The sequence below is a fragment of the Centroberyx gerrardi genome, chromosome 12 (assembly GCF_048128805.1).
Source record: "Centroberyx gerrardi isolate f3 chromosome 12, fCenGer3.hap1.cur.20231027, whole genome shotgun sequence".
In the NCBI taxonomy this organism is placed as follows: Eukaryota; Metazoa; Chordata; class Actinopteri; order Beryciformes; family Berycidae; genus Centroberyx; species Centroberyx gerrardi.
This window is the reverse complement of record NC_136008.1, coordinates 13,544,558-13,571,314: the sequence shown is the minus strand read 5'-3', so window position 1 is coordinate 13,571,314 and position 26,757 is coordinate 13,544,558. Positions and strand designations below refer to the sequence as shown.

At 43.3% G+C, this 26,757-nt stretch overlaps 4 protein-coding genes across 6 annotated transcripts; 3 read left to right on the top strand and 1 right to left on the bottom strand.

Annotated features, from left to right (window-relative positions):
* The first annotated feature begins 317 nt into the window (after positions 1-317).
* slc50a1 (solute carrier family 50 member 1) lies at positions 318-4,489 on the top strand. The gene is made up of 6 exons (XM_071911209.2): positions 318-519; positions 872-949; positions 1,064-1,187; positions 1,304-1,465; positions 2,902-3,021; positions 3,401-4,489. Exons 1-6 carry the CDS (start codon positions 452-454, stop codon positions 3,506-3,508), a joined length of 660 nt encoding a protein of 219 aa, XP_071767310.1. The 5' UTR covers positions 318-451; the 3' UTR covers positions 3,509-4,489.
* Positions 4,490-11,794: 7,305 nt separating this feature from the next.
* Positions 11,795-20,249, bottom strand: trim46a (tripartite motif containing 46a). Its single transcript, XM_071911219.2, has 13 exons — positions 20,190-20,249; positions 18,829-19,087; positions 17,982-18,132; positions 16,375-16,573; positions 16,132-16,278; positions 15,920-16,015; positions 15,485-15,738; positions 15,116-15,237; positions 14,666-14,995; positions 13,366-13,595; positions 13,117-13,184; positions 12,244-12,683; positions 11,795-11,868 (listed from the first exon to the last, which is right to left on the bottom strand). Exons 1-13 carry the CDS (start codon positions 20,247-20,249, stop codon positions 11,840-11,842), a joined length of 2,385 nt encoding a protein of 794 aa, XP_071767320.2. The 3' UTR covers positions 11,795-11,839.
* An 843-nt stretch (positions 20,250-21,092) lies between these two features.
* LOC139921046 (transmembrane protein 107) lies at positions 21,093-23,292 on the top strand. Of its 3 annotated transcripts, none has more exons than XM_078286981.1 (6): positions 21,093-21,275; positions 21,420-21,541; positions 21,758-21,825; positions 21,908-22,008; positions 22,439-22,535; positions 22,862-23,292. In XM_078286981.1, exons 2-6 carry the CDS (start codon positions 21,455-21,457, stop codon positions 22,929-22,931), a joined length of 423 nt encoding a protein of 140 aa, XP_078143107.1. In that variant the 5' UTR covers positions 21,093-21,275; positions 21,420-21,454; the 3' UTR covers positions 22,932-23,292. The 3 variants fall into 3 exon arrangements, with proteins under 3 accessions (XP_078143107.1, XP_071767298.2, XP_071767299.2); XM_071911197.2 differs by lacking the exon at positions 22,439-22,535 and adding an exon at positions 22,600-22,696 and having other exon boundaries at positions 21,093-21,318; XM_071911198.2 differs by having other exon boundaries at positions 21,093-21,318.
* A 115-nt stretch (positions 23,293-23,407) lies between these two features.
* krtcap2 (keratinocyte associated protein 2) lies at positions 23,408-26,017 on the top strand. Its single transcript, XM_071911199.2, has 4 exons — positions 23,408-23,556; positions 24,378-24,596; positions 25,214-25,280; positions 25,417-26,017. Exons 1-4 carry the CDS (start codon positions 23,550-23,552, stop codon positions 25,535-25,537), a joined length of 414 nt encoding a protein of 137 aa, XP_071767300.1. The 5' UTR covers positions 23,408-23,549; the 3' UTR covers positions 25,538-26,017.
* The last annotated feature ends 740 nt before the right edge of the window (positions 26,018-26,757 follow it).

Below are 26,757 nucleotides of genomic sequence, written 5' to 3'. Positions count from 1 at the left end.
TCTGTGTATTTGCCATTCCCTCTGGGACAGGACAGTGATGCAGTCTAGGGAATATGTGTATCTAGGGAACATGTTGCGTAAGATCTCCCTGGACATTGCCTCTCTTGATAATCCACCATCCAGAACCATCACATTTCTGCCAAAATCCATCAAACATTGCAGAGCGCGCTCATTGGATCCTCCAGCATCTGTCACTCTGGCTGCGTACGCGGGCGTTTTATCAGCCTATTGGAGCAAAGCAACCCCACCCGTGTTCTTGTGCGGCCAATCAGAGCGCAGAAGTCCTAAACATACTGATTACAAACACGGAAATACAGTAGGTAGAGGACGTCAGCGTAGTTGTGTTTTTAAACTCAACTCAGGTTTTAACTGCAGCTTGATATTTGTTGTTGAACACACACATTAGACGCAAAATACCTAACTAGGTAGTATATATCGTTTTTTCCGTTCTATGGAGTTTTTGCAGCTTCTGTCATGGGCGTGCATCGTATTTACAGTCGGGATGTTCTCGACTGGATTGTAAGTTAAACTGCTGATCAATATAATGTCTTTTTTTCATTCCCAGTCTAACTTCACTTGGGCGCTAGGAAATAGGCAACATGAGAAAATATGAGCACAGTAAGATCTCTGTTTGGAGGCTACAGAGGGTTTTTTCTGAACTATTTCCTTGTCCTCCCCCTTGTCAGCCATAGTGAATGTAACCTGTAAAGGAATGCATGCAGTTTGCACAAACATACTAATGTTACCATATAGATAACTGGATTTATTACTTAGGTCTCAGAAATTGCCTATTTTTGTTTACCTAGAATGGAGTTACATGCTCACTATTTTACTGTTTGTGTGTGTGTGTGTATGTGTGTGTGTCCATCAGTACGGACCTGAAGAAGATGAGAGCATCCAAGAGTGCTGACAATGTCCAGTTCCTCCCTTTCCTCACCACCTGTCTCAAGTTAGTATGTGTGTGTGCATGTGTGTGTATTTGCACACACACTCCCTCTCATCAGTTGGATGCCACATTGTTCAACTACTCTGGCCAGCACTTCTAATAGTCTTGTTTCCATAGTAACCTGGGATGGATGTATTATGGGATTCTGAAGAGAGATGGGACGCTGGTCCTGGTCAACACCATTGGAGCCGTACTGCAGGTCCTCTACATCGTCTTCTACATCCACTACACCAAAGAGAAGGTTAGCATGCCCCCAGGCTTAAATCAGACTGCGCTGCACACCCCACTCCTCCCTGAGGTTATTAGCTCCACAGGCTGCTGGATGGTTATTCGATGGTTTGTATGTGTTTGTTTCAGAGGTGTGTGATGTCCCAGACCCTTGCAGCAGGGGCGGTGCTGGCCGGCGGCTGGATCTACTTCAGCATGCTGCTTCCCCACGGAGAGACTCAGCTCTCCCAGCTTGGCCTCACCTGCAGCGTGTTCACCGTCAGCATGTACCTGTCCCCGCTCACCGACCTGGTATGCAACACTACATATAGACAACATGCAGGCAATCATGCAGGCAAACAAAATTAATATCACAATAATCATAAGAAATTACTTTGATATCGACATGTCACAATATCTGCTAACACATTCCATGGTAAATAATCAAATAGATTGTCATTACATTGAACTACCTGGTAATATAGTATGATTAAGCTCCCTAAGCTCCCTAGTATGATAAATATTCCCTAATTTGTTTCAGATCTTATTTTGTGAGAGATTTAATTAGCTTTTTGTCATTAATTTAAACAACAGAATTCTGTATCACTATAACTCAATATCAGTATTTCATCACAATCTGATTCTGTTGAAAGACAATAAATGATAATATTGAATTGTTTCCCAACCCTAAGTTCAAGCTATCAGTCAGGCTACCTAGTCATGTTTGCTTTTCCACCAGAAAACCCAGGAAGCCCAGTCAACTGACAGCATGCTGCATGTTGAAGTTCAGTTTAAACATTGCGCACGTCATCTTTCCCGACATTTCTGAAACCTGCTGTTCAGGCTCCGAAATACTAGAAAACAGTAGGGAGATGTGTACCATAGGGCTGTACAATTAATCCAAAAATTACAACACAATTACAATATTGTCTATGCAAGAGACAGTGCATAATCCCCAACCCCCATTTTTAAGGACTGAAAAGAAAATATTCTATAAAAGCTGTTTATGCCTGTCACTATTCACATCACAATCACAATATTCAGCAAAACAATTGTAATTGTTTATTGTTGTTATTGTATTGTTTTTTGTCAGTATCACATGGCCCTGGTGTGCTACTCGTGCTAGTCGTCTTTTTGCTCTGTTAGTATGATTGCCACCTCTGACTCAATAATTCAATACATAAAAAGCCCAAACAATACATTGTCTAGTCATCTAACCGTACGCCTGCCTGAACTTCTGTTCAGAGAATAGGCAAAATACTGTTTGTTCAGCAGTAAAGTATCATAGTGTCTCCAACAGCTCTGGAACCTGTTAGTGTTTACTCAACAATCTGCACGTGCAGCTATTTACCGATGCAAGGATAAAGCCGCCTTTGTCTCTCTCTGTCATCCCGTGGCTCCATCTCCCATCCTGTTTGTCTCCTTCTCTCCCTCCTTCCCTGCATCTGCCCCACTCCTCATAATGACCCTCGGCCAGTTCCTGCCTTTCTTTCCCTCATCTGTGTCTTCCTGTTGTTCTCTATCTCTGTGTGTTTTGTGTCTCATCTCCCTGGTTACATTCTGTTCTGTCCCTTTACAGTTCATGCATGGTATGTAGACATTCCACAGCATACATGGTGCAGGGCGTTATTCAGAAATGACACTAAATGAACAAACCCAAAGACCTTATAAAGAGCATCTTTCCTCATACATTCATCGCAAAGTGTATTTGTTAACTGACCACTGCTGCCCTCCTCTCTCTGTTTCAGGTAGCGATAGTGCGTAGCGGTAATTTGGAGTGCCTGTCCTTCCCTCTGACTGTAGCCACCTTCCTCACCTCATCCTCCTGGACCCTCTACGGCCTCCAGCTGAACGACTATTACATCATGGTGAGAGCCAGCGAGTGAATGTGTGCACCTACATTTGCATTTGTCTGTACACTACCAGTCAAAAGTTTGGACAAACCACATTTTTCTTTATTTTTACTATTTTTAACATTTTAGAATAATAGTAAAGACATCAAAACTGTGAAATAACACAAATGGAATTATGCAGTGACCAAAAAAGTCAAAACTATCTTATATTTTAGAGTGAAAAAAGTAGCCACCCTTTGCCTTGATGGAAAGGCTTTGGAAAGAAATTCATACATAGGCATCAACTTCACTATTTATATTTGTCTAAGAAACAAATTTCAAGCATTTAAGCATAAGCCTTCAGATCAAAATGGCTTTAAGATTCTTGATTTAAATGATGAATATTATATTCCAGGTTCCAAACACGCCGGGAATCCTCACCAGCCTCATCAGATTGTATCTGTTCTGGAGATTCGCATCTGTCAATCACAGCTCTCCATCCTATAAGCTCATCCAGATATGAAGGGGGCGGAGACTCTCGCCGGTGACGAAAAGGGAGAGAGGTGACAGATCTGTTAACTGCATGATGGACCGGATCATTGCTCTTCCATCGTTGATCTTGTCTTTTTAATCATCCAATGAGACAAAGTTATGTGGAGAGCGACAGGCTCCCATTGGACGACGCCCCTCAGGTGGGGATAATGTGTCGTGTTTGTTTACTCTACTCAGTCGTTCCTTGGGGATATTTCACGAAGCACAATTACTCAGATAACTGTAAAAGTGGTGATGAATTATTCAATAATTCAGTAATTACAGGGAGTTATTTTCTGCAGTTTTCTGTCTAACGGGGTTAACCTGTGACGTGAAATACGCCCTCGATCAGTGACTTTGTCCCGTGGATCCAGAACCTCAGTCTCCTCTTCATATCCTTCTGGTGCCTTCTGTTACGTCATGGCACTGTCCCTGATCTTCCAAGATTTGATGGGATTGGCTTCCTCTTCTCATCTTAGCCAAAGATTTGGTGGAGTTGTAACATGCTGGCTGCTACTACAATATTGCATATGGCTCCCTGGGATTCACTTGAAGTGCCTGTGGAATACTGTAGTGTACTGTTCCATATCATTCCCACTAGTCTGACTAGACCATGACCGATTTCATATCCCTTCAGAGTCGGTACTCAAGCCTCTAACCCTTCCAGCCCTGCCATCATCATATAGAGGGAATATTTTGTCATAACAGTGGCAGTAAATTATATTTGTTCAAAATTATTTTCTTTACATTTTGATGTCTGTCTGACGCTTTTTGATACATTTATGTTGGTTTATGTCTGGCTAAAAGTATTGTCTACTTATACTGTCAATGCTATTTTTATATGCACTTGTATATGAGATTATATACATGTAATGGGAAGTTAGCGCTGTGGGATCTTTTTACGAGAATGAATGCTGGTGCATTTGTGGTGGCTGGTTGTCATGGGTAATAAATTTATTTTATGGTTATGTAAGGTCTTGCCTATCCTCTAATTATTGTCCATAATGACAACATATGTTATGCAAATCAAACAGCTGAGTGTCAGTGCTGACTCAGTCAATACTAAATGATCTAAGATCTTCATTTGCTGATTGTTTGTTTAGTTTAGTCAGGGAGGAGATAAAAGAACATCTTTTTTTAGTTCAGCATACAGAGAAAGCTGCACTTGACCCTTTGAAGTAGGAAGGCTTGCATTGTAGTTTTGAGATTTTGTTTTGTTTTGGATGTGGTAATGAGTTTACATGAAGATGTGTGGAGAGAAGTGTGTGTGCTTGGGTGGCTGTGTGAGAGAGAAGAGACTGCGAGGCGGTGCAGCAGTGAGAATGAGCTTGTTTGTGTGAGTATGCTGATATAGAGAGGGCAGTGGTGGGAAAGGCCATGCCAGAGGTTCTCAGCATATATGTGTACACACACACACACATATGCAGAGGTTCTCAGCATATGTGTGTGTGTGTGTGTACACACCAACTTCTCTTCCTGAACTCAAAGAGCCTGCCCCCGACTGAGAACACACAGACACAACACAGTATAGAGATTGAATTGGGGGTAAAAAAAGGAGGAAAGCAAAGCGAGGTAAGTGCAGGTGGGAGATAAATGAACAAAGTGTGAAAGGAGCGAGAACAAGAGCAAAATTTACAGGAGGGGAAAAGGCGAGTGGGAGATGAGGAAACAGAAGGGAAGGATGTGCAAATGAGACAGCGGTAGGAAAGAGCAAAACCTATACCACAGGGACAGCATACTGCAGACGAGTGAGTCAGTCTCATCTGGTCTACGAAATATAAGCCAGCGTGTTCGGGTAAACAACCCAGATGCACTCTGCGACAATGTGCGGGCCTTGAGAGTAGAAGTTAGTCATAGGAGAGGAAGGGGGGGGGATGTTTAGCAATGAGAAAAATGAGTAACGATGAGTCCAGGGGAAGTTAAGACACGTGTGGGTGTTGTCCATTCTTCTGGTGAGGCGAGAGAGAGAGCAGAAAGGATGGAGGGACAAAGAAACAGCCTCATGGAGTCAGATAGACTGGACTAGATAGACTAGGTGTGTTCACCCCTCATTAGACACAGTGTGTGTATGTTATAGAGACAGCATGTTAAGTGTTGGGCAGGAAATCAAAGCACACTCCTTACGCTCGTGTGTGTACATGTCTTTGGAAGAAAGCCAAATTGTTTGATTTTTTTGGCATTTGTGCACAGAAATGTGATACCGATGTTTTGTGTATGAGTGCGTGTGATGAGGAGGAGGGGGGGGTGCAATCAGCTGAACAATGACTTTGGTTCACAAACAGGATCCCTCTGTTTCCTGGACTAGAGACTGTCTCCTTACACAACACACACACACACGCACACACACTCACTGTTATACTTTTGCACACACCCGTCAAAACATACATATGATGTCTCTTACCAAGACACTGACATTCCCACTGCCTCGCCCCCACAAACTCCATATATATGCATTCAGATGCCTTTTGTTTTTGTTTTTTTTAAAGCCAAATTCGGAATTATGGGTTTTGTTCCAAAGTAATTACAAATAACAAAGTCTCCGCTAACATGCTGTCTGCAGCGAGACAGTGTGCACACTCAGCATAAACACACACGCAGCACACACAGAGCACACAGGGAGGGAGTCAGCAGCATGTGCACTTTCTACCATCAGTAAAAGCACACCTGTCCCAGCTGCTGTTTTGAAGAGAACAAGAGAGGGAAAGAAGGAATGTGCTTCTCTCAGTTTTCCTGCCAGCCCCTCACCCAGCCATTTCTCCTTTGACTTGTTTATCTAATTATTTTCCATGGTCAGGTATTGTTTCCCCCTCTTCTTCCCCATTGTCATCTTATTTTTTCTTTTTCATCATCTTATTTTTGTTATCCTTCCCCCTAATCATATCTGCGCTCTTCTTCTTCCTCCTTCCTTCCTCCTATTTATCAATCCCACCCGGTGCCCCTATAAAAATGACAGCCAAAAATGCTAGGTGGTCCCCTCGTCCTCCTACATTAATGAAATAGTCATACAGTACTGACTGCCATGTTTCATGCACTCAGATCATCTGCAGTGATAATCAGGTCTGCCTTGTAAAACTGTCAGACAGTCTTTAATGGATTTCATAGGCAGAGACAGTAAAAAGGATAGAGCACACAACCTTTCTCACCCAAGAAAAAAACAAAAAACTACACACTCTTTTGCCATGCAGAAGTAATTTCTGTGTCACATCCGTCATCAACATGGATTCGACAGAATGTTACACTCTCATAAAAATCACAGACCGACACACCTGACATTTATACTCAAGTTTTCCGACATTCCTTTCTCTGCTTTTATCCATACGTACCCCCTTGTATGTAAATGCAGTTGCTGCAGTAGGTATTTATGGGCGACAATGTGCAGAGAGCAGCAAGTGTCTTTCTATTCCCAGTTTTACCAGCTCATCCAGGAGCACCAGTTTCTCAACCTTTGTTTGCGTTGACTTTATAATCAGCATTTTTCTCCTCGGGGCCTGGAGGTTGCACAGCTGAGGGGCTCGCACAAGAACATAATGCATGCATCTAGGTAACAAATGCACTCATAAAGGCCCCACCTTCCTTTTCCCCCATACACACACAATCACACACACGTGCACAAATGCAACCCTCAGTTAACTGCTACCAGTTGGTGTTGAAAGAGCTTTGGGAAGCCTTGCTTTGTCTCACCACACACTGAGTGACATGCTATGCACTGCGCCTACAGCACAGAAACAGATAAACAGGCGGCCCTCCAGTGTGTCCTAAGGGTTTTGCGTGCGTTTCAGAATGTCCTGTCTCTGTCTCCCAGACTGCTTTGCTCCCTCCTCCTTCCTCCTCTTCCTCCTCCTCCTACTCCTGCTGCCCTTAATAATGGTGAGCAGTGAGTGAAGTGATATGTGGACAGCTAGTCATTAAGCTGTCAGAGAACAGCCTATGGTCCAAAACACTGTCATCTCGGCTGAACGCAGACACTTTGCCTTTCATATACATTACTGGTCAGGTATCTTCCTTCTGTTTTCCCACTGGAATGTATCAGAGATTCAATAAATGTGCGTTTGACGCCGTTAGATCCAACAAAAGCATTAAAACAATCCAACAATATCAATCACACATTTCAATTCAATTTATTTCATAACCGTTTATGTTTTGCTGGTACATGTGGCTCTGATATTAATGATTAAATCTTTTCATGTGCCTTTAACTCACAAACAATTTCTTGGTCATGATCTATAACACACAGAACCAGGCAGTTGGCTATAATTGTGCAGAATACTATTAACAGACAAACAGGTGGTACAGTTAAGACAACAGTAAAGACTTTATGGATAGCTAATGTTTTTCCAGACTGAGGATGACACTCTCACATAAATACTCACACAGCCTGAGGTGCAGTGGTCCTGTTTGAACATGCTTGCTCACTTTGGCATCCATCCAGAACTTAAGCGTGTGCCAGATATATTTGTGTGTGCATGTGTGTGTGTGTGCATGTGTGTGTGTGTGAGTATGTGTGTTTCTGAGTGACAACCATACAAAGTGGATTTCCATTTGATTGTGTGGGTGTGCATGGGATTCGGTGTAATTCAATACAAAAATTGCTTTGGTGATGTTCATAAACATCTGCCAATGGCGGAGATCCATTTTGTTTGACAGGTTTACAGACATTTTTCTTGAAAAATTATAGTTAGAACTTGTAGAGTTGCTGAGGGCCTATTCAGCTGTGTGAGCAGTGTGTGTGTGTGTGTGTGTGTGTGTGTGCTTATGCGGATGTGCATGTGTGATGTACAGAGGTGCTGAGGAAAGACAGGAGACACAGCTGTTCGGGGAACTTGGTGCCTGTGCTTGCATTAGCAAACATTTCTACAGCATCCTGCACTGTATGCACATTTGAAAGTTCACTACATCTCATAGCATGTGTAACTTATTCTGCACAGAGCATGGCACTCAGCATTTTTTTCAGTTTGCTTCAGACAGCTCTCCACATGGAACAAAGTTTCATTGGCTATTTAAGTTTCATCTCAGGTAATGGATGCAAACAATCGTTCTCAGTGGGAGACAGTGACAGTGAATTTAAATCTTAAATCTTAGCTCATCTTAATTTAAATTAGATCTGACTGTTTTATCTTGAGGCATATGAGCATATTTATGAGGCATATTTTGAAAGAAACAACACAGAAAAAACATCTTTTTTAATTTCACCCTCATCTGTATTCATCTGTAATCCCAAGCGTTCAGGAATACTTTTACTCTTTTATCGATGCCTATCTCTGGTGATGAAGTTGGCCAGTTTGGTAAACTCCTGCTTATTCAGCTCCCCGTCTTCATCATCATCAGCGCAGAGCATTAACTCCTCCACTGAATCATCATTCACATCCTACAAGGAAAATAGAGTTTAAGAATGAAAGGTTGTTGGACATTCTCCACTGGAAACTCCACTGGAATTATACGCCTACACACTTGCGTGCAGCCACACAGAAACACACACACACACACACACACACACACACCTGCATCTGGCTGAACTCTTTGGGGAGGAGTTCCCTCAGCTCATCCGGGGCGAGGTAAACTCCATCTGAGCTGGAGCTGAGAGGAACAGTGCAGCCAAACTGGGACCAGAGCCATGCGGAGGTGGGATGAGGACTAGGAAGGGAGAGAGAGAGAGAGAGAGAGAGAGAGAGAGAGAGAGAGAGACACAGAGAGGTTTTTCCGAGTTAAACATGAAAAGCACAAAGATTGGTCCAGATGAACCAGACAGAATATGAAAGGTGTTATTTTTCATGTATGTCATTCCAGGTTTGTGACCAGACAAGTCAGTGTTAATATAAGGGGAACCTGTTGCTGACAAACCTTTCTCAGCGAGGACTGGAGAAACCAGACAAAGCACAGCCAATGTCGTCCCCAAGTGGTGAACCTTCATCACTGCACCCTCCTGCAGCAGACAGGACACATTCAACTGTAACAGAGAGCTCCAAAGCTCTGGTTTGGCTGCATCAAACTCACCACGGACGCAAAAAGAGTTAAATGCTGACGACAAACACACACAGGAAAACAGGCAGCCAAAACATTTGACTGTGGTTACACAACATCTATATTTAGCTCTTTTACATTTCAGAGAATGTTCTCTTTGTCACCTTGTCTGGGTGATGGACTGATAATAGCCTGTTAAAACAATGTATGTCCTTCCTACCTGTTCTACTGGCTCAGATCGTGTTATCATACACCGGCTGAACCCCTCCACCCCCGCCCCTTTCCTTGTCTGGTGTCTCACACGATATGTATTTGGTGTTGTGCGGCTGTTTTTTAAACCTGGGTCTGTCATTCTGTTGTTGTTGTGGTGTCTCAGGTGTCGTAAGGTGTGTCCTTGCTCTGAACAGAAAAGGATTATTATATTTAACCCTGTGGCACAAAGGATCCACTGTACCTGTTGTAGCAGCTCTGGCACATGGCAAACACACATTCAAGTTATTAATGACAAGCTTGCTCGTACATGCATGCCCCCCCCACCCACAACCACACACACACACACACACACACTCATAGAGGCGCATCAATATTTACATGACATCTAAACAAGGAAAGAGTCTGTTTTATAATCCCTCCCAAAGCTTATTCTTCTGTTTACAGTCAATCAAAATGTGACAACTTTATCACACGCAACAATTAAACCTGCACTCAGGTTTGACAATCAAAAACATGTTTCTCTCTTTTGCTCCAGGGAAGGAACATGACAGGCTGTGATGAAAAAAAAACCCCAAAAAACAATAGAGAGGTTTATACTTGCTGTAATATCCAATGTAGATAAGAATGTTAATGACTGCCAGAACTAAATCAAGTAAGTGTCTGTGTCTTACCTGTATCAGATGAAGCAAGTGATGGATGGTGTTCTGGAGAATGAAGCAAGTGATGGATGGTGTTTTGGAGAAAGTGAAGTATAAGGAGGAGAATGCCAACCACTTCTATACTTCTATACTGCTCTGTTGTTGCAGCAAACGGGTCAGAAAGTCACTGCATTCCCTATGGACTCTGCTTGAGTTTGCTGTCCTTGGTAATACATGCAAAGGTTGTGTAGTTTCTAGTGAACTACTGTTGATTGTTTGACACAAAAGTCACTCCGTGCTACAGTTATCAGTCATTTATTGTTTTTCTCATGACATGTTAGAAACATTCTGCCAGCAAGGCATAGCCTAAATTAGGAGATTCTGATTTCTGAGATGCTACAGTCTAAAGTCATTCAAGTGCTGTGCTGCGAGGAGTGAGACGCGGAGAGGAGTGTAGACTGGTCATTCAAGACAGAACAGACAGAGAACAGAAAGCATGAAAGTAACAGCCAGAGCTCTGCATGATAACCCCACATCCCCCAACAAACACACGCACACACGCACGCACACACACACACACACACACACACAATCACATTATATATCAAAATACAGTCAGAGCCATCACTTTGTAAATATTACAATATAGACAAACTCTTGCATTCACTGATACAGAATTGATTTCTTACATTCCCCAAACTTTACTGTAAATCAGCCAACTAAATCAACTACTGTCAGTTACAGTAGGAAAAACAAAAGTTACATAAAAAAGCAAAACTTATTACCCGAGCTCATAAAAGAAATAAGTAGTAGACTCTTATCATTACTTCAGCTGGTTACCTTGTCATCTATAGCCCTGTCCTAACTTCAGATCTGATCATTAATATTAATGTGCAATTCACAACACCACAGTATAAGACCGCACTGACCAAGTATCTACTTTTCTATCTTTCCTCAAAATGTAAAACACTGAAATGTATTTACGTCAGCCAGCATAATGAGAATATCATTCCTTGGAATCTTTTTTGGTTTGATATCTGTTGTAATTTGAAGACATAGAGGCAACTGTGAGCGTGTTTACACATCTGAAATGCTACCCAAGTCCTTTTGAGATGCAAAACAGCAACTATGATGTAAAATACCAACAGGGACTGTATAGACACTGAGACACGTGATCCTGATGGAGCCGCAGAATACAATTCAACAACCAAAGTTTGTTCACAATCTCCTATTCTGCATTATATACATCATTAACACTGACATTACATAGAAAATGAATCCTGAAGATAGAAAAGTAAACATACAGTACATTTGAGGTGCTTTTACATGGAGACAATCATTTATCTGCATATGTGTAAGTTATAGACCCTAGTTACACTTGACAACGGCATGCAACTTTTGTCATCCAATCGTACCAGGACAAATTAAGTGACAAATGTAAAGGAATGAAAATCAGATTTTACTTGCATCGCAAACAGATTTTCCTAACCTGATATTGTGTTTGGTTCACCCTGTCAACAGAATTCTGCATAGTCTGAAATCACTTCAGCCACAATGTCCATATGAGCAGGAAAAAGAGAAAAAGAGCAGGAAAAAATAATGCAGTCACAGATTTAATCAAATACAGCCACAGGAGATTATTTTCTGGCCGTGCAGATGCAAAATAAAGAACAACAGATCTTTATGATCAGATCTCAAAAATTACATTGAAATGACAAGTGTAACCGTGGTCATAGTTATAGTTCAATCAAGTGTCAAAGTTTGACAAATATCAAGGCAATTCATGAATAACACCGTCTGGATCCTCACATTAGCTAGTGGTGAATGTAACTCACCTTTAGCTGTATAGACATAAGACAAACTTTGATCACTGGGTGAACTGTGCCTTTAACTGCTGTCTCCTTTACAATTTATTTACCAAGATTTGTTGCACGTGATTGGATGGTGACCCTCCGTGGTGGCGGCTCCTCTACGCTCCGATTGGCCACCAGATCCTGCAGTTGCAGGGCCCCTCCGCCAATGAAACAGAAGGCCGGACAGACAGGGGCAGAGCAATCCACATGCCCCTCCCACAGGACACGCAGAGAGTGGGCATCATAGAAAGTGACACGTCCTTTGTCAAAGTCCAGACACACCCCCAGTCGGGGGGGCAGAGGGGCGGTGTGCGGGTTAGGCAGATTACCATGGCTGCTGTGGTGGGAGTTTGCTCCTCCCTGGCTCTGGCTGTGCCCCTGGCCCTGACTTTGACCATGTCCTTTGGGGAGCAGGATCTTGCCCATACCCATGGTGAGGAAGCAGAAGGGAGGAGAGTCCTGGCCATCCTCTGCCCCGCTGTCATGGCCACTGTCAGGGTCACACCTGGAGGGAGAGGTGGAGAGGAGGAGAGGAGAGAGAGAAGCAATGAGAGAAAAGCAAAGGGGAGGAGGAAAAGACTCTTTTAACTGACATGAAATGTACAAATTGGAAGATTAGCATATTATTATTTGGAGCTCTGCCTTCCCACCACAACTAAAATAACATATCTATTTAATTCCCATGTTTAGATTTTTTTTTAAACTGCAAGGAAAACTTTAAAGTTTCAGAATACATATTGACATTATAATGGCCTCTGTCAATCAGTATGATAATGGTAAATGTATACTATTCATGTTTCTGTCGCAGCGCATGCCTTTTGTTTTTGTAAGAAATAAGGATTGGTCATTTAACCAAAACTATAGTTAAATCATCAATGGCTATGGTAAATCAAACTGCTCAAGAGACAATATTTAAGGGACTAGAGGAGACAAAATACCGAGGACTGGCCATGTCCTGGGGGAGATGAAACCACTCTTGTAGCTTAGCCTCCTGTCCTACACCCACCTGAGAGAGGGAGAGAGAGAGAGAGAGAGACAGACAGAGACAGAGACAGACAGAGACAGAGACAAACAGACAAAGTTTTAGTCATATCAGTCCATTTTGAGTCCAGTTTGATGGACTAAGCTGATTCCATATATACATTATGTTAGCAAACCAACAGACCAACAGGCATCATCCCTCTCACCTTGACCAGGTAGGAGCCAGGCTCCACTGAGCATGCCCAGTAGTGTCTGCCTTGAGTGACAGCCAAGTCGGCCACCAGCAGGTCAGAAGTCAAGTGGCAGGAGGTGAGCGTGCGGTCGGCGGCCTGCAGGAGGGAGAGGCCCGGCACGCTGCGGGCATAGGTCTGGCCTTTACCCAGCGCCAGCCTGTCAGCGTGCAAACCCCAACGAGAGTCCAGGGAGAAACTCAACACTGGCAGGAGGGGAAGGGAGGCAGATCAGGAGGGACGGGAGGGGTAAGGAGAGAGAGAGAGAGGTGGGAAGGAAAGTAAAGAGTCAGGAGGGAGGAGGGGTTAGATCCTGAAGAAGGGACAGAGTCAGACTACAGCGAGTCTGAATACATAATGGAAAAGAGCTAAGGAGGAGTGGGAGGAGAAACAGAATAAGAGGCAGATCAAGAGAGAAGGTGTATTTGAGAGAAAAGGGAGAATAACACCCAATAAATGCTGGAGTAGAGGGAAGAGAAACGTTGACATGAATTAGTCCTATGGAGGGAGCAGTTGCAGGAAGGAAGTAAGAAGTGGCTATAACAGTAAAAGTGAGAAATAGAGTAGAGCTGAGTACATGGTAACCTTCACTCAGTCTAACCACCCATTGTTTAAACTGATCAAATATTGTGAACTTATTGATCAAATGCATTTTGGTAAATGAAAAGGGATGACTATGCATAATAAAAAGAAAGTTTTTTTGAGAGTATAGAGGGAAGAATGGAAGAGGCAGAGTGGGATGAAACTAGAATGCAAAACAGAAGGAGAAGGTTTGGTGCAGAAGCTACAAATAAAAAAAGATGAGGGAACTGAGGAAATCAAGGGATGGAGAGAAAAGAGATACCAAAATTAGTAAAAATGCAAAAATATATAAATATATAAAGCCATTTAATATAGTAGTAATTTAGAGTAATATAGAGTTTTAAAACCTTATTTTTCTTAAAACAAGTGAAAAAAATCTGCCAGTGTGGTGACATAATTTCATTTTTTTTAATGCAAATCAGCTTATTTCAAGATTATTCTTGAATCAAATGCCATTTTCTTGATACTAATGATGCCTTATTCTGCCGTGTTACATGACACTGACATTTGTTTCTTTAAAATTCATGAAACAAGTGAAACTGCATTGGAAACAAAAGGAACTATCCCAGCCCACTCATTTTAAAAGAATATGATTCTAAAACTGAATATAAGACAAAACTATTGTTAAATGGACATTTTTCCCAGTGAATGAAATGCGTAACCTTTGTGCGACTCATATAGGTGGATATCTCACCTGGTGCCGGTGGAGTGTGCAGGTAAACCTCTTCACTGTACTCTCCAAACCCGGCCTTGTTGCAGCCTCTCACCCTCAGCACATACACACTGTCCATCTCCAGTCTGTCAACCACAGCACTGGTGCCTCCCACTTCGTCTAGACGCAGCCATGCCGTCGCAGCATTAGGGGATCTGGTCCCGCCCCACGTGGCTCCGGTCACTCCCGTCCGTCGCTGGTACTCAACAGAGAAGTGCCAGGCTGGGGCCGAGTCCTGAGGGAGGCGCCAGCACAGAAACAGCTGGTCATACGCTAGTGTCTTCTGGGTGTCAATTACAGGGGCCAGTGGGGCTGTGGAAGAACAAAAAAGCAAAAGACACAGAAGCAGGTTAAATGAATTTATCACAGTAAAGTGTAATTTCACTTCTACCTGGTTCACATCATAGAAACACAGACGCCCGCATAACCCACCATGTATGAACTCCAAGCTGCTGATGAGCTTGAGCTCTTTGGATGCATCCAGCTGAAAGTGCCTGAAGGAGGGATCAGCAGAGAGAGAGAAACACTGGAGGTTCTCTATGGCCTTCACCAGCCTGGGGGGGAGAGATAGACAGAGAGGGGGGAGGGGGACGGTGAAGTAAGATGATTTAAAAAAACAGTAATGATTAAAAAAATACAAAAAGGGATCCAATTACAAGTTAAACAGAATCAAACCCAATGGACTTATAAAACATCTCACCTTAAAACAAGACTCAGAGTAAAAAAAAAGAGCAGAATGTAACCCATTCCTTCCTCCTAAGTTTATGGTTCAACTAGATGTGTGTGGTGTTGTGTTTGGACCTGCTGTGAGTGACTCTGGCAGCCTGTACGAAGCAGGGTGGATCAGTCTCTTTGAGCAGTTCCTGGGTGTAGGCCATCAGGCCCGCATGCTCCAGCAGCCCTCTCCTCTCTGACACCTGGGCAGACAGGACCTCCCACCTCCTGCTGCGGGCCCCCTCCAGGGCCAGGGCCAGAGCCCCCTGACGCTCCGCCAGAGCGGCCCCCAGCTCCCGGATACAGTGGGTCAGCTGCTCCTGAGCCACCGCACTGTTCACCTGCAGAGGGAGAGGGAGGGGGAACACATGCATGGAGACAGGGGAAGAAATGAAGAGAGAGTGCGGGAAATACGTTGCTGTTGAGTGAGAAAGACAATGATGGATTAGGAATGCAAACAAACCCACAGATGGATACTTTGATAAAGCAGAGAGAGAGCGAAGTGGGGAAAAAATAGTTCACCTCCATCTGGGTGATAACGCTTTCCAGTTGAGTGATCTGGCTCTGTACTTTCTCCTGGTTGGCCAGGATGTAGTTGATCTCCTTGATGATCTTGTCCTACAGGACCAACACCAAAGTTGACATTTCCGAGGTTACCAACATCAGGACCCTAACACAGCCCAAACAGACTAAAGAGACAAACTGACTGGCTGAGGTTCAGGACCAGTACCCACCTTGAGGGCCTGGTAGGCCTGAGCTATAGGCAGCACTTTGTGTCCATGGTGGACGCGACGGAGTTTACAAAGTGGGCACAGCAACTTCTGGCAGTTACGGCAGTACCACAGCAATCTCTCCTGCTCATGCTCTGTGCAGGTTAGGACCTAGAGGCCAAAAGAGGAGTAAGGCACAACGACAATAGAAAAGAAGCTATATCATGCACACAAAACACAATCACCCACAAACATACACAGACAAACCTTTGGCCTAAAGTTGTTGGTGGGCAGAATGTGTTCATGCTGGGCTCGGGGCGTTCCCCAGGGGTGGTAGAGTTTGAAACACTCGTTGCAGAAGTTGGACTTGCAGTCAGCGCAGCCCTTAGTGGCCTCCAGAGACTGGGGCGGCTTACAGAAACCACACATGATGGCTACGCTGCCCAGACTCACTGTGTGCCTGTACCTAGAGGGCAGGCGTGGGGGGAGAGGGAGAGAAGGGTAGGTGTTAGAGCCAGTTTTGTTTTGTTTCAAGACCAATGTTGCCACCTATAGGTGAAAGGTTGAAAAGAAAATATAGGAGCAGATGGCTCGCGGCGCCCCAGCCAATTAACTGAATCAGGTGTGCACAAGCAGTAGCTGAAAGACGCCGTCGAGACACAGTTCTCAACCATAAATGCAGAAAGTAGTAGAATATAAATGAAAACAAGTGTAAAGAAAGGAATAGTTAACAGGAAGAAGAACATTTTATTTGAGTTTTGCTCCTTTTGATTTCATTCGATTTGGGTTTTTATGAATGTATTTGAGTTTACTTTGTTCAGAGCAAGCCAAGCCAAGCCAGGCAACACCAACAAGAACACATGAAGACATCAACAAACTCAAATAACCTGTGCGGTGGAACTTAGTGACTAAAGTTGTTAATAAAAGAAGCCACGACTGTAGGGCTTTGGCAATTCTGCAACAATAAAATGATGCTGTAAAATGATGTAGAAGAAAGAAGGACAGAAAGGAAACTTGGAGGTTGAAAACTTGAAAACAAAGAAGATTGAGCTCATTTAAGTCCACCCTGCTCTCTTTTCAGTAGTTGGGAGTGTAACTCTTTAACTTCCTGACCTGGATACATCACCAGCTGCCTGCGTTAGTGCATCCTGAGCAGTAAAACATGCATCGTCACACTTTCCTGACCAAACACAACCACTGCCTGGGGAGGGAGCAGCTGCACCCATCAAACTGCTGCGTGTGAAACTGGGAAACTGCCTATCCCCATAACTCTCTCTCTCTCTCTCTCTCTGATGTCAACACCCCGGCACTGCTGCATCCCAGCACTCTTTTCCAAATTAGCCTCCCTCTCACTTTGATCTTTTATTTAACTGATCAGATGAGAGAATGGGATATTCATTCTGATCAGTATGATAGAGGGATAAGAGCTCATTCAGTGTAATGCTGGTAAGATTTAACCATTTTATCACCGCCGCTCCACACTGCAGTTTTGAGCTGTCCCTGCAATCTGCTCATAGGCTTAGCCTTGGATCAGGAGTAAAGGAAGGATTCTTTATTGAAACTCCTTCCAGCGAATGATTTCCTGTCTCATTTATAAAGCAGTATTGACTGGCCCCCCTCATTCACTGCCTTTCTTCATTTCCTGCAGGACTGGTTAAAGGGATTGTTTTTTTCTCTGTGATGTATACAAGCAGCCCATCGTTTCTGATCTCCGTTAGTGGTCAGCTGAGGATGAGAGATAGGAGGAAAACCACCACAGGTCATGTTGGAGAGTCATAGACAGCAATATCTGTGCTGTCTGTGCCTGTGTCTGGGTCTGTGTGCGTCTGTGTCTGTGTGTGGGTGTCACGTTGCGTGTCTGTGTGTGTGCATACCTCTCGACGATGCGCTCCAGAGTGAGGTTGCGGAGGCACTCTGTCAGTCCTCTCTCTCCCAGCTCCACGTCCTGCTGACAGGAAGGACAGGGGAACAGCATGGGGGGAGGGGCCACGTCCTTCCGCCTGCGCCCCGGGTACGTCCCACACACTGGGAGGAGGAGGACGCAGGGGCAGAGGAGAGATGAGGGACGGACAAGGAGAGAGGGATGGATGGAGATGGAGATGGAGGAGAGAAACAAGTGAGTGTGTAGGATTTAAGGTGTGGAAAATGCATTCAGACAGAGGAGTGACAGAGTCAATGAGGGGTAAAAGAAGAGAGGAGAGAGGTTGATGAGAGAAGCTAAAAAGATGGAGATTCTTATTCCTCTCTCACCTAGATATACAGTAGAGCGCTGTGATAAATAGAAAAAGGGTAGACAAGACGGCTGCTCACTGTGGAGGAAACAGTATTTGCTTACACACACACACTCTGAAAACACACCTGCTCAACAGATCCTCACCTCCTTCTCTGCCTCCTTTCATCTCCCTTGCTCCACATATAGTTAAATAAGTCCTAAGAAAAATAAATAATGCTATAAATACTGATGTGTCAGCTCAGAAACCGAGATGCTCACCGGACAGTGACGTCATATCAGATCATGCTCTTTGCATTTTTAGATGATGATGTCACTCTGGATAACTTTGCAGTCATCTGCTTGGACGCTGATATGATTCAGTCTTTCTCTCTCACACATAAAAACTCACACTCTCACAAAGCTACCATCCCACTCAGTTATAACCACCTGAAACTGCAAGCAAACACACACACACACACACATATACATACACCACGCCTACTCCACACCTGTTCTGAGGACCCGCTCCAGACGGTCGGGGGTCCTGGGTGTGGGCCTGCGTGCCTGGCGCGGGGAGCGTGTGTTGGGGGTGGAGGCCGGCGAGTTGGGCTCCGGTGGGAGGTCAGGAGGAGGATAGCCTCTCTGCACCAACACCTCAGCCGCACACAGCAGACACACGCTGTGCTGGCATGGCAGGAGGATGGGCTGCTTCACCATCTCGTCACACACCGGGCAATGTAGCTCCTGTTCCATACTCTTCATATTGGACTGTTGGATGTAGGAGAGGAGAGGAGAGGAGAGGAGAGGAGAGGAGAGGAGAGGAGAGGAGAGGAGAGGAGAGGAGATAACAGAGGTGATGGGGGGAATTAAAGTAAAACTGAGACAGGAGCCAAATCAGATAAAGGCTGAGTCATTGGAATAAGTAAAGGATCAGTTGCTCTTTACATTGCTGCAAAAACTAAAAAATATATGGAGGAGAGACACGGCAAACCTGTGTAGGAGTGGAGAACGGGAAAGGGAGAAAGTGAAGAGACTCTGGTTAAGTATTGATGTTAGACATACAGAGCACAGGGAGGGCAGACGTGGGAAAAGAAGTATAAATATCCTTTCCTGACTTCAGGTGCTAGCCAGTCTCCTACAATATGAATAGAGTCTTCTAGCTTCACCCTTCTGTTCTGCCTGTTAACAAATCTGATATAGAATTAGGTTAGCAAGCTCAGGCGAAGTAGGCCTTGGTCACTGAGTACAAGGCCTATATCCAAGAAAGGGGATTTCATTCTTGCATCAAAGGGATAAAAACAGATTTCGGTTTCGATTTCCTCTACACAGTTCGCGACCGTGTGCCCCGGTTTTACACAAGCGTTGCTGATCGAGGCCGTGGTCCAGCGCTGCAGCTGCTAGGCGCTGCATCCCGTTTCTATGACAACGCGCATCATCTCTGCTTTCTCATCGTGTGCGGCCCGTAAGCCAGCATTTGAAGCTACTGTTAGTCAATATATATATATTTTTCCTTGCTCATATCATACCCCCAGTGTTTTATGTGATGAGGCGAGGTTTACATATTGTATGTATCTGGTCATCTGTGGCCTTGCCTTCATGTTTCCACCCACAGTGCTGGAGCGCTACCAAAAAGCAAACCGTCTCTCTTTGATTCAAGAGATGCCAAAAAATTGTTTCAATGGAGAAAAATGCCTTGCATTCCTAGATGACAGGCTAACTGTGTGTGGATCTGGTTCGGGGGGGATGCTGGAAAATGCCGGGATGAAATGGAAGGATGAAAGACAAAAGGCATTTCTAATATCCCGTTAAAAATAAACACACGTAGAAAGGATCGAACAAAACAGCCTAATATAACGAGCGTCATACTTACACTGATGCGAACCAACGCGTCCATTATCGAGGTAAAGGTTTGTAACTCCGCTTCTGCCATGCCTTCACAATGCCAATGTCTATGCTTCTCTCAGCGATAGGGTGACTAAATCCGTTTCTGGGGAAGCCAGGGAAATGTCAGTCGTCCCAAGATAAAGCAAGCCTCGGCCTGGACTGGTGAATATACGACAGGTTTGGTCTAATTGATTTGGTCTGCTGGATAGGAGCTGTGGCGCACACTCTGTTCTGTTTCGCTCCTCTCGAAGGGGTCTCGCTCATAGAAACAGGAAGGGAGGGGGGATTTGGAAGTGTCTGGCTTATATCGCAGCCGCATTGCCCTAACGATAAACACTACAATTTCCTATACTAGCCTACTCTTACATGTGTGTCTGTGATACTCGGTAGTAATTAAGTATAGCGACCTGATCGTACATTATGGCATGTTATCTTATCTGGTATCACAATATTCCTATAATATTATATAGGCCTATGCTCTTATAGTTTTGCTGTGAATGTGTGTAGGCCTATTTTATGATTAATATAGTTCTGTTTACAGTAATTTCTATTATGTTACAAGAGCGATCCATTTTTTATTCATGTTTTGTTAGCCTACTTCCGAATAATTAATTATCAAATAAAGTCCTCCGAATAAGATTCCTTGTTGTTTTTCTCAGGGGTTCGGGGGCATCCGTATAGTAAAACGTATTCTATACAAAATTGTTTGTGGCCCAGTAAACCGTCTCGCCATTAGATGGCAGTATTACGTAAGAAAAGAAAGAAACAGGCATTTAGAAGCAGTGCTCTACAATTGTTGTCCGTGTCCGGAACCTTTGATTGTTGGTTGAACATGAAACCGGTCAGTAATGAAGAATGCACCCCGCATTAAGTTGTTGTAGCAACCATTTAGTAGCAACAACAAAGGAGTCGCGTCTGTGTAGTTAGTCAGTATTAGTTGAGGTAGCGAGGTATTAAGCAAGTTAACGGTTCTTAGTTTAACCAGATACAGTATATATATTGACTTAAGTTGGGACTTTGGTTAAACCTCGAGCAACTTGATTGGCGTTAGCCTCGGATAGCTTAACGGACTGTGAGTGCGCTATACCAGCTCTGTGGCGTTAACGTCACATAATGTTAGAATGTCTTGTCAGTTAGAATTACTGTTTTTGCCCCTAGGCAGGTAACGTTACAGTTTGTACATTATAATGTTTTTACCCGCTGTCTGACTCTACAGAGCTGCAACGTTAGCAGCACCTGGCCAGGCGAGCCATGTCCGCAGTCAGCAGCCTTGTCCCAGCACGGTTCCTGACGATCACAGCCCACCTTGTCATCGTTATTACGATATTTTGGTCGAGGGTAAGTAAAGCAGGATATTTCCGCCTACTCTTATATATCATGATAATTTAACGTTAAATCTCCTATGGGTTTTTCAGAACTGATGTGTAGATTTCGTACCACTTCAGTATCACCGTCATCTCTTCTCATTTCATCACTCAACCTCTCATCACTCAACCTCAGCTACAAGTCTTTGTCATGTAGTCAACTGAGCTGTTAGTGACGTTTGTTTCACAGGAAAACAACGTTAAAGCCTGCTTGCCTTTGGATTTCACGCAAGAGCAATACGACGATGAAGACACGAAGTAAGACAGAGTTTGTTACACATACGCACGCATGCACACGCGCGCGCAGACACACAAATGAATGTGTCTGTCTCTGTCTCAGGTTGGTGGTTGCATTGGCAGTCACCCTCGGTCTGTTTGCTGTAGAGCTGGCTGGCTTCTTCTCGGGCGTGTCCATGTTCAACTGCAGCCAGGGTCTCCTGTGTATCCTTTACATTGACTCATTAATGTAGTCATTGATATACATACAAGTGAACAAAAAACAAATATTCAGATGGTTCTGGATCTCAACAGTAAAGATTTTGTTTTGTCTAAAACCATGTCCCATGCAGTTATAATTGTGATGTTTATAAGAGGCCTTCAAGCGTGATGCTGGCATCTGCAATGCCATATGCTTCCCATAGCAAAGAATGGGAGATATGAATTCATTTCTGCCCTTAATTGATAAATGCTGCAACACAAGCCAGTGAATTAGTCCTAGCTAAATTGTCAGTTGGTAAGCCCCCTAAACATATCTAATATCTAATCAGATGTCAGCTGGAAAGTGAAGCAGCAGGATTAAGAGATAAGAGCTATTAAGAATATAAGGCAATCTGGTCTTTGGTTATGATTCCATGACTCCAATCTACTATAGCAACAGCAGCCCATGCCAGTGCCTCAGTGGCTCTGCTTTTCTTTCTATTTGAGCAATGGGAGTGTGACATCTACTGGTGGATCCTTGCCATTTGCAGGTCAGTGCGTATATGTATGCATTTCTCCAAAACTGTTTTTTTTCCCTGACAGAAGTTCACCCAGCACTGGCTGTCCATTGCAGCGCTTCGGTCTCCTTGTCTTTCTATGTATTTCAGAAGTGGGAATGCTGGACATATTGGGTTATTTTTGCCTTCTGCAGGTTGGTGCGTGTGTATTGAGGGGGTGGGGCGGATGCATGAGTGAGAGCAAAAACAAGTAAGAACATATACCTATGTATGTGCTATGGCTGTGAATGTTTTAAACTTTTCTCTCTCTCTCTCTCCCTCTCTCCATTCTATCTCTATGTGTCTTTCTCTCCTTCCAGTGTACTCCCTGCATTCGTGGAGTTTCTTCTATTTATTGCTGTATTTGGACTGAAGAAAAAGCCACTATAAGAGAGACTCATTGTGTGAAACATTACAAATTGGTGTGGCTGTAATTGAACATCCCTGACCCAATGTACAGACAGATATCTAGCTATGTGGATGATCAATGATGTACCAAGGAATGAAATGAAATGTGATTTTGACTGAGCTAGATAGAAACTGCCCTAGACGCATATAGCCTACTGTAACATCAAAAATCAAAGGACCCTACAAGTCACCAACTGTCCAGAATGTTTTTATTGTCGTGTTTAGTTTTAGCTGGGCTTGCTTTAGTTTTGATGTGTGTGCCAAAAAGTTATTTGTAACTAGTTTTATTTGTCGAGGAAAAAAATATATATGTTTGTCAAATGTCCATGAAAAGGAGAAGTTTCTTATAATGTTCTTGTCATTTCAAATATAGTTTGTACTTTCTTAACGTGGCGGGTGTGTCTCTTTTCCTGCTCTGAGCCTTTTTCTACATTATGCTTTTTGGCCCTAAACCGAGGAGGTTCACGACTCCGCCCACTGGTGCCACCTGTCATTTGGTCCGGGTGGTGAAGTTGTTAGTTCCTGGAGCCGAGTAACTAACTGGCTCAACGAAGTTGAACCGGATTTACCTCAATTTCAATACAAATACTCTAACAACAAATGATGGGTATGTATCATATGGTAAATGTATCGTTCAAGCCATCTTACACGGCAAGGTTGAAAATCAATAAAATATTGTAACGTTAACGTTGAGAACCATGCTAACCGGCAACTCAAGCTAGCTAGCTAACGTTTAAAAATACCTAACACTAGCTTAATTGATTGCAGTCGACCAGCACATTTAACTATTTTGTACAGCTCTGCAAAGTGTATAATAGGGAGCTGAAACTGGCAGTTTTTGCTGTGTATGTAGAGCGACAGACCTACGGAATTGAGTTGCTGTTAACGTTTATTTGCCAACTTGCAGCTAACGTTAGCTGTATGTCGGAAACGTTTATGTGCGTACACTGACGTGGCGTTACGTTACTAAACTGGCAATCTTAAAAGGTTCTCAACTAAAAGGATAAACTCACATTTGTATTTTTTTTAGATGAATGCATTCCCAGAGTTTAATATATTCTTACTTAAATGGTGATGCCATGCAGCGAAGATGCTTGTCCGTACCAGCCGTGTCCTGGTAGCTCTCAGCATCTTCAGACAGACGTCACTCGGACAATCTTATTTGTATTTCTTAGATAAAGAAGCCTGTAACCTTTCTCTAGCCTACTGATACTTAATTGGCCCAGATCATTTCTTTATAATTAATTGTGTAATTATGGTACAAACAAGCAGATTTTCTTAGTTCCAACTGAAGAGTCGTAATTCAGTTGTATCATGTTCACTTGTTGATACCTCTCTACCACAAATTACTACCTCAGTTCACCTCATTTCTTCTTCTTCGTCTGCTAAATGACGTAACTTAATGTAATGTCTTTGTACTTCGTATAGCGGTGAACACAGGCACATCTCTGGTGCTGTCCAGTCTGCTGTCAGTGCTGGTGTTTGCTGGGATGCAGATGTTCAGTAAGCAGCTGGGCTCCACTGAGTGGCTCACCATCCTGGGAGGTTTCCTGGGCTCAGTCCTCTTCATCTGCTCCCTCACTGCATTCAATAACCTGGAAAACCTGATCTTTGGAAAGGGATTCCAAGCCAAGATATTCCCAGAGAGTAAGTGTTGACAATCCTGAAATCAAACTGATGCAGTCAGTCTATAGGCTGTTCTTTTTTTGCTAGCATGTTGTTTAGCCTTTAAATATTTCTCCCATGATATGGTGAGTGGAGTCTTCCTTGACAGTTATTTACTTGTACTGTTTATATATTCATGACGCCTTTTACATGCCCACATAATTCTGAATAATGGCTTACATTCTGGTTAAGGCCTTATTTAGGGAACACTGTTTATATGCATCTTCATACAACTAATAGTCCTGTGTACATTAATAAATAAAATATTCTGAATATTACTATGGAAACCAAGCTTGTGTCCACCTTAATAACGAACAGTAAATGGGATAAGGTGTTTTCATGCATCAGTATCCTTGATAATGCTGACATATCCAAGATATTTTATTCTGGTTTCTCCTAATCTAATGGGAGTACATTAACTGTATATTTTAAAGGATAGTGATTAAATGGACCATGTTATTAACAGAGTATGTGAGTATGTTAAACATTAAGGGAATTTTTGTGTGCATGTAAATCTAGACAGTGCAGACAGACATGACACAACTGTGCTTACTTTGTCTCACTCCTCTCTTGTATGTCTTGTTCCCCCTCTCTTCCAGTCCTGTTGTGCCTGTGCCTCTCACTGTTTGCCTCTGGTCTGGTACACCGTGTATGTGTCACCACATGGTGAGTAATAGTAGCTCCACAGATCACAAATGCCTACTTCAGCTTCGTACTGCAGGATTGAAAGACATTTCTGAAAGACTAGTCACTAACTGACTTTCCCTTTGTGTGTTTTTGCCTTGTCATTCTTCCCCTCCAGTCTGATATTCTCCCTCTTTGCCCTCTACTACATCAACAAAGTGTCTGCCGCTCTCTATCAAGCAGCTGTTCCCGCAGTAACACCAGCCAAGGCAGCCAGCAAGGGCAAAAGGAAGAACTGAGCAGTCACTCAGATCACTTTGCATCCAGTCACCCAGTCAACATCTCCCAGTGCAGCTGACGGCCAATGACAACACATCAGATACTTAACATGTTTTGTCAGAACAATCTCTTATATTCATGACCCTACAGATCGATTTTCAGCCTTTTTCTGTATTCTATATTTGTTTGGGAAAATGACACGGAAAATTATGATGCAACAAATTTATCAGTGCATTTCAGTGACCCTAACACGCTCTTAGCCTTTTAGATTTCCACTGTTTCCTCTCCGACTGCTCATCTCAAACATGGAAGCACAACCTAGCTAAAACGGTTACCTACATTCCTTTCATCACCGTTCGCTCAGCACTTGTTTCAAACTGGTTGCATAGAGATTCATACGTCCATCGATTTGTTATTACATTTGTACATTCATCAGGACGAACAATGCTTTTTTTGTTTTTGTTAAGATTGATTTGTAATTAAAACCCTTTGAAAGACTATGAATGTGTTGTGTCAAAATTCATTTAGTTTACACACATAGACTGTTGATTTAAGTGGGTGTGGTGCAACCTAAAGATTAAAGAAGTGGGCCTGTGACTGGAAGGACAGCAGCTTCACTCCCAGGAACAACTGGGAAAATCAGGGCGGGGAAAGAAAGCGAGTAACGCTCTCCCTCTCCTTACAGCTGTGGTCTGAGAAAGACACTTAAGCTCCATATCACCAGTACTAGACTGGTTGTACTGGACCGGTCCCAGGCGTGTGAATATAATAATATAGCACTTTTCACGCTTCACAGAAACAGACTGTTAAAAAAAGAAAGCAGGTAAAAGAAGAAATGTAAAATATAGAAGGATACAGGAGTGTAAAATGACAAACGGATCCAAAATAAAAGAAAACCAACACATTGTAATAAAATATGTGCAGGGCTGCGATGAAAGAGATCAGGCATGATCCGCAAAATCCTTGCTTGGATAAATAAAGGTTCAGAACAAGTGTATCCTGAAGAGCACAGGCTATACTGCACACAGCAAATTTCCCAGTGTTGATAAGTGTTGATTTTTCAGTGATAATGATTTTAAGTTGACAGGTGTTGATTGGAGAGTTGTTTGTCCACTCAGTGCTGATATGACCCTGCGAGGGGCGGCTGTTCAACACAAAAGTGTTAAATTAACTGATGGGTGTGAACGTGTGTAAATGTATCAATGTGTTGATTTGTACACGCCAAGAGTTAACACTGGCG